We start from the raw sequence: 16,306 nt of genomic DNA, 5'->3' as shown, positions 1-16,306 counted from the left end.
AAACATATTGATTGTGAAGGTTGTGCACTTGGAATAATGCACAGGGATGAATTTCCCTCTAGCTTAAATTGCTGAAAGAAAGATATACTTGAACTTGTGCATACTAATATTTTTGGACCTATGCAAACAAGGTCCTTATGTGAAGCTTACTATTTCTTATTATTTATTAATGATTGCACAAGATATAAATGGGTATACTTTCTTAGAAGGAAAATTGATGCTTTCGATTACTTTAAAGAATTTAGAAATATGGTTGAAAATCATACAGGGAAAGTCATCAAAATTTTTCGCTCAGATTAAGGGGGAGAATACAGGCTCGGAAACTTCATCAAATATTGCAGATATTGTGGAATACTACAACAATTTACAGTACCCCACACTCCACAACAGAATGGGGTTATTGAAAGAAAGAACAAAACTTTGGTGGAGTGTGCACGCAACATGATGAAAGGTAAGAACCTATCCAATGGCTTTTGGGCAGAAGCTATTAGTATTGCAGTTTACTTAAAGAATAGAAGTCCAACTAGGTGTCTTGATCTCAAGACTCCATTTGAGGCTTTGTATGGTTTTAAACCTGTAGTCCATCACTTAAGAGTATTTGGTTCTAAAGCTTTTGCACACATTCCTAAGGAAGATAGGAAGAAATTGGATGCTAAAGCTATAAAATGCATATTTGTAGGGTATTGTTCTGATTTCAAAGCATATAAGATGTTTAATCCATCTACTCACAAGGTATTTGCGAGTAGAGATGTTATCTTCCATGAACATGTTGATGAAGGGAATAAGGACAGAAGTTATGAGGAGTGGCACATGCCTTTACTGATTGATGATAGCAATGATGAAGCCAAAGACAGTCATTTACAGTAGCAACAAAAAGAGGAACCTAGTGATGTGGATACATTCAACAGTCAAAGTCCATTCAGAGGTGAGCAAGAAATCACACAGGAAAAAATTGAGGCAAGTATACTACCAAGGAGATCAGGATGGCAGAATCACTTACCTGCAAGGTACAAAGACTATGCTCTTATGACTAGTATTTTTAACATTGTTGAGCCCATGAGTTATAATGAAGAAAACCAGTATGATGAATGGAGATCAACTATGAAAGAAGAGTATCAGTCAATAATTAAAAATAAACCCTAGGAATTAGTTGAACTGCCAAAAGGAAAAGAGCCCATAGGTTGTAAATGGCTATATAAACCTAAGTTCAAAGCAGATGGTAGTGTAGAGAAATATAAAGCTAAGTTGGTAGCCAAAGGGTACTCACAGAAAAAAGGGATTGATTATGAGGAGAATTTTTCTCATGTAGCTAATTTAAATACTATTAGGATGTTAATAGCTCTAGCTACAAAGTACCATTGGAGCTTACACCAGCTAGATGTGAAATCTTCTTTTCTAAATGGGGATTTGAAGGAAGTAGTATATTTAACACAACCAGAAGGGTTCATTAAAAAGGGGCAAGAACACTTGGTCTGTAAATTAAAGAAGACATTGTATGGGTTGAAACATGCTCCCAGATCTTGGTATAAGAAAATAGACTTTTTCTTCCTACAGCATGGTTATAAGAGAAGTAAAAATGATACAAATATGTATACCAGATTTGATTCAAAGGGGCATATTGTGTTGATTTCCTTATATGTTGATTATTTTATTGTTATTAGAAATGTTGATGCATTGGTTGACAAAATTAAAGTGCAGATGTCATGGGTATTTTAAATGAAGGACCTTGGAGAACTACATTATTGTTTGGGTCTTGAAATCTAGAGAGATTCTGGCTAGACTTTTGTTACTCAAGGAAAGTATGTCAGGGAATTGTTGAAGAAATTCATAATGGATCAGTGTAAAGTTGCTTTAGTACCTATACAACAGAATGTTAAATTTCAAAGTGATGATGGTTCTAAAGAGGTGGATGCTACATTGTACAGACAACTGGTTGGAAGTTTGATTTATTTGACTACAACCAAACCTGACTTAGTATATTCAGTCAGTTTGTCGAGTTAGCTCATGAAAAAACCTCTTCAAAAACATTGGGTGGTAGCAAAAGGTGTCCTAAGGTATCTTCAAGGAACCATAAAGTTTGGCATTAAATATACCATAAAGTTTGGCATTAAATATACTGATTCTTTTGATGTTAAATTGACAGACTATTTAGATTTAGATTGGGTTGGAAATATTGACGATAGAAAATCTATAACTTGGTATGCTTTCAATATTGGGTTCAGGGTCATTTCTTGAAGCAGTAAAAGGCAGAGTATTGTATCTTTATCATCAAGAAGCAGAGTATCAAGTTTTATGTGCAGCCACTTGTGAAGAAATTTGGTTGAGAAGATGTCTTCATGATACAGGGGAAGAACAAAAAGATGCTACAGTGATCAAATGCGAAAATCAAAGTTTAATCAAGCTGACAAATAATCTTGTTTTTCATAAAAACACAAAACATATAGATATTCAATTTCATTTTGTGAGAGAAAAGGTTCAATCCAAATAGATTTTTATTGAATATTGTAACACCTGTGAAAATGCAACTGATATCTTCACCAAGCCTCTTGGGAAGATCAAATCTGAATTGTTTAGGGAGATGTTAGGTGTGCAAGTGAATCATTTCTCCGTTAAGGGGGCGAGTTGAAATTAATGGAGAAAGTTTATTGAGAAGGTTTGTTTCACGGTTGCGTGTGTCTTAGTTTAGACTTAGTTCATAGAAAATAAGAGATAATTTTGATCTCCCTAAATTGAATGTAAACTTCTATATTTTTGATTTGGTGATTAATTGAATAGAGGGCATTCTCAAGGTGTAGCTGTGAGTTGCTAGTTTTAGTGTGTAAGTTTCATTATAATTTGCCTTTCCATTTTTTAATAGTTCACAATAAAGAGGTATAATATAATATTTTTGTTGAGCCGAGAGGCTCATTCTATTCTAGAGTGCAGTATGAGGGGATTCTACAGCTTGGATGTGTAAGTTTGTCCATCCCCTTTAAAATAAAAATTGTGTTTTGAATAGAAAAATAATGTTTGTTATAAATAAAATAAAAATATGACTATGTTGTAAAGTAATTAGAAGTAAAAAAAGTGTGTGAATATAATTAAATCTCATACTTTTCAAAAAAATTTCAAAAAAAATTTAAATAAACTATTTAAAGATCTATGTTAACTAATTTATGTAAAAAAAATATTTGGTCCTATATATACTTTCTTTAGCATTCAAAAATACAATTTAAACAATGTTTGTGAAAAAATTTGAACCCTCTGGACTCATATTAGATCCGTAATTAAAATAAATCTATACTTATTTACTTAAAATACTTAGTATATTTATAACCATTTACCAACCCCCTTGTGTTCGCTGAGGGATCCTGATCATCCTTGTAATTTTTTATAAACAGTTCATATCTTGCTTGATGGCAAATGAAACAGTGGCAATGGCAGGTTATTACTGGAGTGACAACATACAGAAAACATATAGACTAATGATCAACCGAACGTGGAAGAATTGAATTTAGCAAATTCAATGGCATTCTTCCCTTCTAGTTTGCTGGCAAAATAATTTCGAAGATATTCGCTACGCTTGAAAGTTCTGTACTTGCACGGATTCAACTCATGTATAAGCTCAGCAGCAGGACCAACTTCGGCTTCTTCGCCCGGATTGCAGAATGCTGCAACTGAAATTCGACCTTTCTCCTTGTTAGTCACCGCCCTATGCTCGATACTTTTGTATTTGCCATTACTAATTACCTGTGCAAACAAGAAAGCTATTAGCGTTTGTTTTAGTTTCTGGATTTCAGGGACATTAACATTCAATCAAACGCTGAGAGTCTTATAATATACCTCTATCATGTCCCCGATATTCACAACGAGGCCACCAGGGATGGGTTCAGCTGGAATCCATTCACCATCTTTACGAACATGCAGCCCTGTAACATCATCATCCTGCAGCAATATGGCGATACCTCCTCCGTCTGAGTGAGCGCTCAACCCTAAAACGAGATCGGGTTGTGGACAGGGCGGGTAGTAATGCATTGCCTCTGAGATTTCTGCAAACTGATTGACAAAGCAGTCTGGAGATTGTAAACCAAGATTCTTCGCCAACAAATGCAAAATTTTATTGCCAAGCTTTTGAAGCTCCACGGCATACTCCTCTACGGTTTGCCTGTAATAAAATAAAAGCAATGTTATATTTAAGCAATAGTTTAAAGAAAAATAAAAGTCAGTAATAATTTAATGAAGCAATGTTATATTTAAGTATTAGGTTAATAGAAAATAAAAGTTATGTTTAAGGGTTGGTGTGGATGAGGTCGGTTGTGATTAAGTCATCTTGTTTAGGCTTTCTCAAGTCATAAGTCAAGTCTGATGTAATTTCATGAATTCAAACCACTTCACAAACAAAAAATAATAATTTAGTGGTTTTATTTATTTATTTATTTTGGCTAAAACAAATTATTTTTTTTTTGGAATTTGTTGTTTGAGAGTTGCTAGTGTTTAGTATTTTTTAAGTCACTAAATCCATTTATACATTCAAAAACACACAATTAAAATTCAGGATCTTAAGAAAAAAATTATAGCTAAATTTTGGAGGATAAAAAAGACAAAAACATACTAATAATAGTTAAATAGCTTTCATAATTAACAAGTGTTGCCATTTTAGTCCTTATCATTTAAGTTAGAAATTATGTTTTGTCAAAAATTGCAAAAAAGACCATAAGCTACATCAGTTAATGTTGAATTAATAATAGCCAATAAGCAAATGGAATCCTATAGTCTTGTTTTAGCAAGAATTAGTAAATTGAGATGTGAAGTTAATAAATTAATTTCGTACTCATGCACAAGGACTTGCATAAATTTTCATGGGTCCTAACCACTAGTAAGCCTACACATGTACACTTTTATTCCTACATAAAGTGCTAAGGAAAACATAAATAATGGTGGAAAGTAATTCCTAGTAAGTATATTTATTTACATCTCATTCTTATCCATTTTTAATGCAAAGATTTGCTTAAATTATAGTGGAAAGTAAGTCATGGTAAATATGTTATTCCCCTGAGTATCAACTATTTTCAAGAAATTTATTTTTGAATAGTTTTCATTCAAAAATTAAAAATACAAAATTAATACAAAATAGATCAAAATCATGCAAAAATATTGCAACCATATCCATAAATTATGGTATCAAATATGTCTTATCCACATGGGGCTATATCATACAAAGGTTACAATAAGACCTTCAAGTTATGGTCCAATCAAATGTTTTTTTTAATAATTTCAAAATGTAAATATCTATTTTTCAAAGTTAAACATTGTAAATTGTATTGTTCAATGTTAAACTAATAGTGATCAATAGGTAAATTGATTGCTACAGTCTTTCCTTGGCATGGATTAATAACAAGTCTATTGTTATCTTTATTTTCACTGTCCATTTGTTGTAGTCTATCATGTTTTGCAGGTTTTACCGTTTACTTTCCAGTCTAGATTTGTTGGAATCACAAGTTTGAGTTGTGAACTTTCTCCACTCCAACTACCCTAGTGCTGTCAAAGTATTAAAACCAAACCTATGTAGTCAAAAACCCAATTTAACAACACAAATCAAGTTTTGACAAAAAAAAATAGATTCAAGTCAAACGCTTTTGATAGTTGATATAATTAAATCAGCATAGATTTATCTTAATTCCAAATCTACCAAATGTCTAGAAAGATCAAAGCTTTTAACGTGCAAATATCTTTTAGAATAAAAAAATATTTAATCTCACTTGAAAATCCCTGAAATGAATCTAAGTTGGTAGTAAAGAAATGATGTTACTAAATAAATAAGCATTTTTATTTTGATTATCAACTTCAAAATATTTTTAACCAAGCATAATGAATTCAATTTTTCAAAAATGACTTCAATTTTTTTGGCCACTCTATTCAATAAAATTCCAATTCTAGTTAAACTCGCGGAAATAAATATAAACCAAAAGATTGAAACCTACAAAAATTCCGCTGGAATTGCAGGCCAGAATTTCATGTTTCGCTTTTCTGGAGGCATGAGAGTTAGATACAGAAGATCTGTCCAGTCCAGCTGCTGATCGTCCGAGACTACAAAGGCCTGTCCGTAGCCTTCGCGTTTTTCTGGAAATTACATTACTTTGTGAGTTTCGAGATGGAACATGTTTTCAAGCTGGCTGCTTCCTGGCAGTAATATTGTCACTGTATATAAAACAATTTTTGTTTATAAATACAATTATATAGTTTTTTCGTGCTGAAAAAAAAGACTTATCAAAGATTAAACGCCACATTACATTGATGCACTGACCTACTAATTGAACTGCTTGATAATGAATGTAACTACGAAATATTTGAAATATTTAATAGATACACATCAGGAACGAGATCAAATAATTGATTTTGCAATGTTGTTTATCAAAATCTGCATCCCACTTGTACACAAAATTCACCCCTTTACAAGGTTCCTACCCCATCTCACTAAATTAAACATAATCAAATATGATGTTTGCATGAGGTGTATGCATGAATAGTTACTAAGTTAAAATTCAAATTAATATGAACAGTATATAATATAAAAACAATTTGATTTAAAAAAAATTTATTGGTAACAAATTTGTTTTGTTTTAAAATTTTCATTTACATGTTTTAGAAGTTATTTGTAAGTTAATTTTTTTTCCGAGTGGGTAGATTTTGGAATATTTAGAAATTAGATAAATAAAAAGAAAAAGAAAATCGAATAATTAATTTTGCATTTTTGTTTATCAAAATATGTACACAAATTTGACCCTTCTGCAATAAAGTTATTGGAGAAATTTTTCTTAACCTATATAACCAATATGATGTTTGCATGAGGTGTATTAATTGGGATGAATAAGTGACATAATTATCAAGCTTGGGGATGAATAAGTGAATAATCACCAAGTTTGAATTTCAATTAAGTGGAATTGTTACTAAATTGAATATAATCAATATGATGTTTTTAGAAAGAAAGAAAGAAAATATTTTAACATTCACTGCTTCTTCATCTGCTTGATGTCTTCGACCTTTTTTCTCTAAAGCTTCAAAATAAATGCCCTAAGTTTCTCCACAAACCCCTAGCTAAATAGATTATCCCAAAAGCTAGCTGCTAGAGCTAAATAGATTATCCCAAAAGCTAGCTGCTAAAATATCTGCATAAGTTTCCCTGTTGTCTTTCAAGGCCTCACATTATAAAATGAAATGTTTCTCTGTTTCCACTTTTCCGGAAGAACAAAAAATGCACTCTTTCCTCCCACACTTTTTTTTGGCATTTTCCAGCACCCTGTTTCACAACGGAGTTGATGAGAATTAGTCCTTAAGTGAGTAATGAGAATTTTGGCTCTCCAAGAAATATTGATCTTTATGTATGCTTTTGGTTGATGACTATGAGTGGGATTAAACACTTCAATATAGTACTTTTTCTTTCTTCCTAACTCTTAAATGTATTAATTTAAATGAATATGTAATATAATTACCAAGTTTAAATTTCAATAATTAAAATTTGATATAATATGAAAATAATTTAATTCAATTTTTTTTAATTAAAAAATGTGTATTTTAAAAAAAAAAAAATTATATGTTCTAAAATTTATCAAATTTACTTATAATTCAAGCTCTTCTAAAGAAAAAGTGCATGTTGATTTAACTTGCCTGCTCACTGGATCATTCTCAAAGCCTCAATGTATAGTCTTCTTAATATATTTTATGATATGTATAGTCTTCTTAATATATTTTATGATATATAGTCTTTTTTATATAAATTTTTTTATGATTTAAGTCCGGAGAAATTCTTATTGAAACAATTTTAAGTGAGACCGTATTATATTTATTTTGATGTTTCCAATTCATGTAATTGTTTTATTTTAGTTTCGAGAATGTAGTTTAATATTTAGGTGGGAAGATTTGGTTTATTTGTCTCCCATTCTATGTAATTGTTTTATTTTAAACCGTAAAATGTAGTTTAATAGTTAAATGAAGAAATTTGGTCCCAATATTATGATCCAATCTTAGACTCTAAGTACTATCTGTTTAATAGTTGAAAAAAATAATTACTGCACAAAATTGTTTAAAATTGTTTAATTGTTATAACAAAGTAGTTAGTAGTTAAGGAGATTGTTATTTTTAGTAGTTAAGGAGATTGTTATTTTTATGGGGATCTTGCAGATTTGGTATTTATTTTTTCAATAGTTAATAAATACAGAGTAAAGTTTACAGCTTATGTGTATTCAATGGCTAATTGATAAATAATGATTTTACTTGAACGAATTTTTTGGGTCGCTTCAATGTCAATATATCATGCGAGGTGGCGATCCAACGGTTGAGATATGGAAATTTTAAGTTATCCAACATATATGCATCCAAGTTTCAATATCAAAATTGTGGGTTGTTTTCGCTGGTTAATAGGAAAGTGAATGTTATGTATTATTTTTAAAAATGGAAAATTAAATTATTTCCTAGTATAAATATTTTTATCTGTAACAGAATTTGATTGGTATAAGATGGTCGAGCTCCTAAAACCAATAAAAGGCGATATGAGGAAGTTTGATGGAAAGGATCTGGTAAATTGGATACTACAGATGGAGCAATATTTTGATCTACATGAGGTGCAACTATTACAAAAGGTACGTATTGCATCTTCATATTTAGAACCAAATCAATTTTTATGGTATAAAGGGCTTTTTTCTCGTAAACCACTTGTTACGTGGTCAATTTTCACGGAGGAAATGATAGCACATTATGAGGATACAAAAAGAAACACCTTCTTTAGCCAATTGATAAATCTCAAACAAAAGTGTTCAATGGCAGAGCACATTGAGGACTTTCAAAAATTGAATATAAGGGAAAATGATATCCTAGAGAAGCAGAGGATTGATGTCTCCATAGGGACTTTAAAGGATGACATTCAACATGAGGTTTGTCTTTGGAAACCTGATTCATTGGAGAATGCATTCAGGTTGGCAAGAAAAGTGCAAAGAAAAATTATGGCAACAAGGAAGTCTATCCCTCACAACTATAAAGATGGAAGTGTTTTTTCTCCTAGCCTTCCACAACCTACAAGGTTTACACCGCAACAATTGGAAGAAAAAAAAAGAAAAAGGGATTTGTTACAATTGTGATTGCAAATACACTAAAGATCATAAGTGCGCTGAGAAGAAATTATTTTACATAGATTATGAAGAGGATCAAGAAACATCAAAAGAAGAGGATATACACTAGGAACCAAACCCAGAGAAACAAGAAATGAATCCGACCATATCTTGTAAATCATTAGCAAGAATTACTACTCCTCAAACTCTCAAGATAGGACATATCAAGAAGAAAAAGGTTCAAGAAGTGAAAGATCACATCGAGAAAGAAGAAATGAATCTGACCATATCTTGTAATGCATTGGACGGAATTATCACTTCTCAAACTATCAAGATAGAAGGACATATCAAGAAGAAAAATGTTCAAGAAGTGAAAGACCACATCGAGCATCAAGAAATGAATCCGACCATATCTTGTAATGCATTGGAAGAAATTACCACTCCTCAAATTCTCAAGATAGAAGGACATATCAAGAAGAAAAAGATTCAAGCAATGAAAGATCACATCGAGCATCAACAACAAGTTCTCCAACTTTTAAAGGATAACGCCACTTTGGTGCAGAATCGAATGAAACAACAGGCAGATCAAAAGTTTTGATGTAGGGGATTGGGTATTTTTACAGCTATATCTCAAGTAAGCTATTTATGAGAAGGAAATGTTGGCAATACTACATGCACTTAAGAAATGACGACCTTACCTAATGGGAAGACACTTCAAGGTAAAAATGGATCATGATAGTATTAAATACTTTTTAGAACAAAGATTATATTTAGAAGAACATAAAAAATGGATCACAAATATGTTGGGTTATGACTTTGAAATCATCTACAAAAGAGGGAAGCAAAAAGTTGTTGCAGATGCACTCTCAAGAAAGGATGAGGATGTGGAAGCATTGTTTTGTGTTGTTTATATTATCCAACTAGATTGGATAAACGAAGCAAGGGATGAATGGAAGAAGGACGAAAAAGTGTGGCCACTCATTCAAAAGTTGCAGAAAATCCCAGTGCAAACAATATTGCCAAAACTTGACAAGGAAGGAAAAATCATATTAGAACCTAGAGTAGTCACAGAAACAAGAACCCAACAGCTACGAAATAGATCAATTTCAAAGTATCTCATCAAGTGGGAGAACTTACCAGTTGAAGATTCCACATGGGAGGACAATAATTTTATACAGAAGCGTCAAAAACTACTCCAAGCGTTGAGGACAACACTTTTTGAAGGATAGGGGCATGTTTTGTCCCTATACTACTAGTGTAACCCCTTATTGTTATAAGTACAACCCCCTTATTATATCGTTGTGCCCATGTAATCACAATAATGTTATTATTGTGCCCCATAGAAGCCCACTATTGTTATTATTGTGCCCTTATATTATTATTGTTATGTCGGCTCTGATTATACTATGACCCCTTAGACTCCCATATATAGAAAGGAGGTCTTGTCATTTGTATCATCCAAGAATTGTTCATTTATGTAATGTAAAGGAGGTTGCCCCCTCGAAGAGGCTGAATTCTAAGGCGTTGATCTATCGTTTCTATCTTTTGTGAGCTGGTTTCATAACACTCCATGGGAAGGAAACTCTGCATGCTATGTGGAAAACATTGAAAGACCTTTTCCAGAATAGCAGTGACCAAAGGAAGTTGGCACTGAAAGATAAACTTTGAAAAATCAAGATGCAGACGGGCGACTCAATTCCAAATTACTTAACCAAGTTCACTCAATGTCGTGATGAACTTGGAAGTGTTGGAATCACATTTCTGAGGATGATATGGTGAGTCTTGCTCTTCTTGGACTCCAAAAGAGTTAGCATAGTTATCAGGACTCTGTCAATGGTCAGGAGAAGCTTCCAGATTGGGAATCACTGTGGTTGGATTTGATGCAGGAGGAGATCAAGAGTAACGCTAGAGATGGAACCTCTTCCAAGGAAGTGGAAGAGGATTTTTCCTTATCAAGTAAGGCAAAGAAAGCCAAGGGAAATATGTCCCAAGGCAAGGAGGGATGAAAGAAGATGGACTTTACGAAAGTCAAGTGTTTTCACTATCACAAACACGAGCACTATGCCAAGAACTTCCCATAGACAAAAGCAAGAAACAAGGAGCCGACAATAGCGGCAGTGGGTGAAGCTCTAGCTTCACAATTCAAAATTGATTTCACTCTCATTGCATGCATGGTTGTCACTTCCATGGGAGGCATGTGGTATCTTAACAGTGGTGCCTCATTCCATATGATGGGGAATAGAGATCCCTTTAGTGATTTTGAGGAGAAAGATCTCAAGCAAAGCATAGAGTTTGGAGATGACGAGAGGTATAGAGCTACCGAGATCAGTACGACTACCTTTCAGAGGGAGTCTGGCTGCCCTCTCAGGATCACAGATGTGATGTATGTTCCAGGATGTTAGGTCCCTATAATACTAATGTAACCCCTTATTGTTATTATTACAACCCCCTTACTATATTGTTGTGCCCATGTAGTCCCCATATTGTTATTATTGTGCCCCATAGAAGCCCACTATTGTTATTATTGTGCCCTTACATTATTATTTTTATGTCAGCTCTGATTATATTATGACCCCTTAGACTCCTATATATAGAAAGGAGGTCTTGTCATTTGTATCATCCAAGAATTGTTCATTTGTGTAATGTAAAGGAGGTTGGCCCCTCGAAGAGGTTGAGTTTTAAGGCGTTGATCTATCTTTTCTATCTTTTTGTGAGTTGGTTTCATAATATTTGGTATCAGAGCTTTGGATTCTAAGGTTTAGCTGCTCCAAACAGGTCATAGTGGAATTTTCGCTATAACTGTTTCGCTATGAATTTTCAGAAGCTAAAAAGAAACCATTTGAGCCAAGATCATTCTAAACCTCAAGTCAAAATTTCAGATCTTGTCTCACTCTATTTTCGGAGATATGATCTGAGGAAGTTATGGTTTTTGCAAGCTCCATCATTTCATCTCAAACAGGCCATCGTGGAATTTTCGCTATAACTTTTTTTTCTGCGACATTTCAGGAGCTAAACAAATCACCCATTTGAGCCGCAAACTTGGTGAATCTCGGGCCTGAATTTTAGATCTTGTCTCGCTATATTTTCGGAGATATAATCTGAGGAAGTTAGGGTTTTTGCAGACCCCCGAATTACATTCCAAACAAGTGACCTTGGGAAAATTGTCATAACTTTCACTCTAAGCATCAGATTGAATTTTCGTAAGAAGTTACAGAAAGAGGACGGACTGTAGTTGTTTTGGATATCATTTTTAGAACCTAAGGTTGAAACAGTGACCCGTGGCACGTCGTACAAGTTCACTCTACTGAACGAGTCTATACTCAGGTTATCGTGGGAAATTTGGCATAAATCTTCATTGGAGAATCCAATCTTGATCAGACTTGCGAAGTTAGAAAGATTATTCATAGGGTTACCGCAGGAATAAATTTCAGACTTTAGAGATCCAAAATTACAGAGATACATCAGATTCAATATCGAGCTCCTACAAAGTGAAAAAATATGTGTAGTTTTTTTAAATTTTTGCATAAGCTTGGTTTGAAAAATTAGTTTGAAGGAATTCAAAGGACATAGTGAAGCATTATTATCGGTAATTGATGCCTCGAAGAAAGCAAATGGAAACACCTTGTAAGAAACTTGAAATATCTAGCATGACTCATGAAGAAGAGTAAGAAATGCAACATGATATATCAAAATTACGAGACCAAGTGCAACAAATTTCACTCGCACAAAAAGTAACAAAAGCTAAGATGGATGGTTTAAAGAAAGACGTAGAAGCTAAGATATATGGCATGGAAGCTAAGATGGATGGTTTAAAGAAAGGCGTAGAAACTAAGATGAATGACGTGGAAACTAAGATGGACGACGTGGAAGCTAAGATGGATGGCATGGAAGCTAAGATGGATGGCATGGAAGCTAAGATGGAAGATTTGAAGACAGATTTGACAAAGCTTCTACAAGAAATGCTTACTAATGGCGAAAGAGTAGTAAAGGAAACTCATGATGAGAATAAAATAAATGTTTTAAATCATGATTTCATAGACTCTAACGTTGAATCGAAGAACCACCGTGTTCCAAAGAACAATATGAGGAAGTTTGATCGAAAGGATCCTGGAACACGGATACTACAGATGGAGAAATTTTTCAATCTCCATAATGTGCAAAACACACAAAAGGTACTTATTGCATCTTCATATTTAGAACCATATCAATTTTTATGGTATAAAGGGATTTGTTCTTGTAAACCACTTGTTACGTGGTCAATTTTCATGGAGGGAATGATAGCACATTATGAGGATACAAAGAGAAACACCTTCTTTAGCCAATTGATAAATCTCAAACAAAAGGGTTCAATGGAAAAGCACATGGAGGAGTTTCTTCCATGGCTATTATAATTTCATTGTTGCACTTATAGTGGAGTTTCTACCAATTTTGTTGGTTATTGAAGCTATACACAACGTATGCTTCTTCTCTGCAGTCGTACGTCCTCCCTGGTTTTCAGATTCCATGCCCGCCTTAATTTAATTCACAGTTTCTTATATATATATATATATATATATATATATATATATATATATATATATATATATATAACATGGGCATTGAAATATTGAATTATTTTACTTAAGATGGGTATTGAAATATTTTATCTTTGACCCACATTGAATTTTTTATTTACAATCATTTTTTGAGGCACTAAAATATTTTATTATCATCAACATTAACATAATTTTCTTTTACTTTCAATTATTTTTTTGGGGGCATTAAAATATTTTTTCCTCGGAAAAATCATAAATTTCATTAGATAATGAAACATTACATTCTACCAATGCATCATAGTACATTATATAATCTTGGTTGTCAACAAAACTAATGAGATCGAGCAATAACTTGCCTAAGATTAAAATATACATGATCTAAAAATTGTTGAAATTTCTAAGTCTGACACGTCAAAAATTCCTACCGCATTATCTAGTTTATTATCTCCTACTTGTTCTTTCCATTAACAAGTTATTTATAAATATAAATACCGAAATAAACACAAATGCAACTTCAACACATATACAAATCAACAACTGAAATAACTGAGACAATCGCACAAGGGACACTATTATTTTTGGACAATTGTCCCCAAAAAAACCTAATGCGGGAAAACTAGTGCAACAGATATGAGGTTTTTATTATTATGCAGTTTCTAAGTACAACTAGGGTGCCAGAAACGTCTCACCCAACATAGATTTTCCTTGGCAGTAGTACCTCTCCTTAGAGACAGATACTCCGGTTAATCAACAACTAGATGATTGATCCCACGGAAACTACAACAGTTCCTCAATTGGACAACAAAATTTGCTCCAAGCTTCTCCACTACTTTGTGTCACTCTCCAGAGACTACGTCACCATCTATAGCTCTGCATCTACCTCTCAACTCCAGTCTGCTCCACGAAAATCTTCCACTACTGCCTCTTGGCCTTGCGTCAGCTCTTCTAGCCTTTGCTCTACTACTGATGCCTCTGCCTCATCCTCTTGGCTCTCTGTGTCAACCTTCTAACCCTCTACGTCACCTACGCTGGCCTCCACAGCCTCTGTGTAAGTCCCAGCTGCCTTTGCGTCATCCTTCCCAAGCTCTATGCTGTCTCTCTGGCACTATCCCTACCTCTCTGCTATGTACTCTTGGCCTTCTACCGAACTGCCCCTCGCTGCAACAGATCACTGGTTCGATTCTCTTAGCAAACCCCGCTCCAAAAAATCAAACTAACTGATCAACTTGGTGTATTTCCAACTGACCCTCAAGCCTCCTCTTATACTTTTACTATTGATGATTCAACGTTCGAGATTAAGTCCCTAATCAATGGCCAAGATTAGATTTGGCTTGATCCTCGTCTCTTGGAACATTCCAAAATTATATTAATACACATTAATATTTTAATTTTCCTAAGTTTATACTTAGGACCCCATTAAAAATATTAATTATTTTAATATCTCCTCATCCGAGTATAATTTCTCCAAATGATTTATGGGTTTTGGAGACCTCATGTGCTTAAGACTCTCAACCAATTTTCATGGCTAGAACAAATATGATGCTACCACAAATCAACACTCCCTCTTAGCGAGGAATGTGCTCTAGTAGTGCTTCACCATGGAAACATCACACTGATATTCTGCACCGATACCTGAGTTGATGCTTGACTTGCTACCTCATATCATCTGCACTATTGTCTCTTATACTTCTACCCATGACACTGTTGCATCTGTATTACAGCTCCCTCTCAATATGTTGCCCATGTTGCCCTTAGCACTGCCATTGCTAACTGCTGCACTGCAACTCAGTTACTGAGAAGTAGGTAACTAACTTCTCCCAAATAATAACATCCCAGTCAGTCTGGAAGCCTCATGAAATTGAAGCTTCCTCTGCTGTTATCATGTGCTCCCTCTGTTGCCACTGCATTGCTGCATACACCTCTGTGTCTCTCGCACTGCTGCAACCTCCACTGTGGTGCCTTAGATTTTTACACCCAAGCATTGCCTTGCTTCTCCACTACGCTTTGCTCCACTCAACCTCTGTCATCCTGCTACTATCGTTAAGGGCTCCCGTAGCCAAATATGATCCAAGAGTTTGGGCACCTCAAGGGCCCTGCCCCTAGTATGTAGTCCTCTTGACTACAACTCGATGTCTCCCCACCTCTTCTCTAGAGGTGCATGAACACTCATGGCACAATCGTCATCAATCTCGACCTCTTTCTATGCCTTAGCTAAAGCTGCCTTTGAATTAGAAGCCCCTCCCTTGTTTTTCTTCTTACGACACTAGGATGCATAACGTCCCAGCTCCCCACAATGGAAACACTTCACCTTGGATATGTAATTCTTCTTCCTCTTTCCTTGTTGTCCCACAGATGCTAGAGCTGCATACTCCTCCTCCTCTTTCTTGATTCGACATCCCTTGCCACTACTCTTCACCTTAGACATACTCCTAATCTCTTCCTAGTGAAGAGCTTCCCACATCTCCTCCCAACCGAGAAGAGTAGCCCTGCCCAAAATACTTTGGACAAATGTCTCCCACTCCTCGGAGACTATATTCAAGGCAGTCCTGACCATAAATTCTAGATCTGGTGTAGACGCCACAGAAGTAAGTTGGTTGCAAATCTCCTGCAACCTGAGAAGGAATGGATCTATTTTCTCTCCCTTCTGCATCTGATACGACCATAGATGATTATCTGATAGCATCTTCCACT

The 16,306-nt window shown here is 34.4% G+C and overlaps 1 protein-coding gene across 1 annotated transcript; it reads right to left on the bottom strand.

The window, feature by feature from the left end:
- Nucleotides 1-3,405: 3,405 nt before the first annotated feature.
- Nucleotides 3,406-13,585, bottom strand: LOC149242089 (protein LATERAL BRANCHING OXIDOREDUCTASE 1-like). Its single transcript, XM_089370756.1, has 4 exons — nucleotides 13,504-13,585; nucleotides 5,961-6,099; nucleotides 3,823-4,144; nucleotides 3,406-3,729 (listed from the first exon to the last, which is right to left on the bottom strand). Exons 1-4 carry the CDS (start codon nucleotides 13,583-13,585, stop codon nucleotides 3,469-3,471), a joined length of 804 nt encoding a protein of 267 aa, XP_089226882.1. The 3' UTR covers nucleotides 3,406-3,468.
- Nucleotides 13,586-16,306: the final 2,721 nt, after the last annotated feature.

The sequence above is a fragment of the Pinus tabuliformis genome, chromosome 8 (genome assembly GCF_031772625.1).
Source record: "Pinus tabuliformis cultivar Carrire ecotype Pingquan chromosome 8, CPIR1, whole genome shotgun sequence".
Lineage (NCBI taxonomy): Eukaryota > Viridiplantae > Streptophyta > Pinopsida > Pinales > Pinaceae > Pinus > Pinus tabuliformis.
This window is presented reverse-complemented; position numbering and strand designations above follow the sequence as displayed.

What these genes read in the sequence shown, in the direction of transcription:
- LOC149242089 (XM_089370756.1), bottom strand. Translation starts at nt 13,585, where the DNA reads ATGGAATCTGAAAACCAGGGAGGACGTACGACTGCAGAGAAGAAGCAT. An exon ending in TTCAATAACCAACAAAATTG is followed by an intron (nt 6,100 to 13,503) that starts GTAGAAACTCCA and finishes TGTAATTTCCAG; the next exon opens with AAAAACGCGAAGGCTACGGA. An exon ending in GCAATTCCAGCGGAATTTTT is followed by an intron (nt 4,145 to 5,960) that starts GTAGGTTTCAAT and finishes ATTTTATTACAG; the next exon opens with GCAAACCGTAGAGGAGTATG.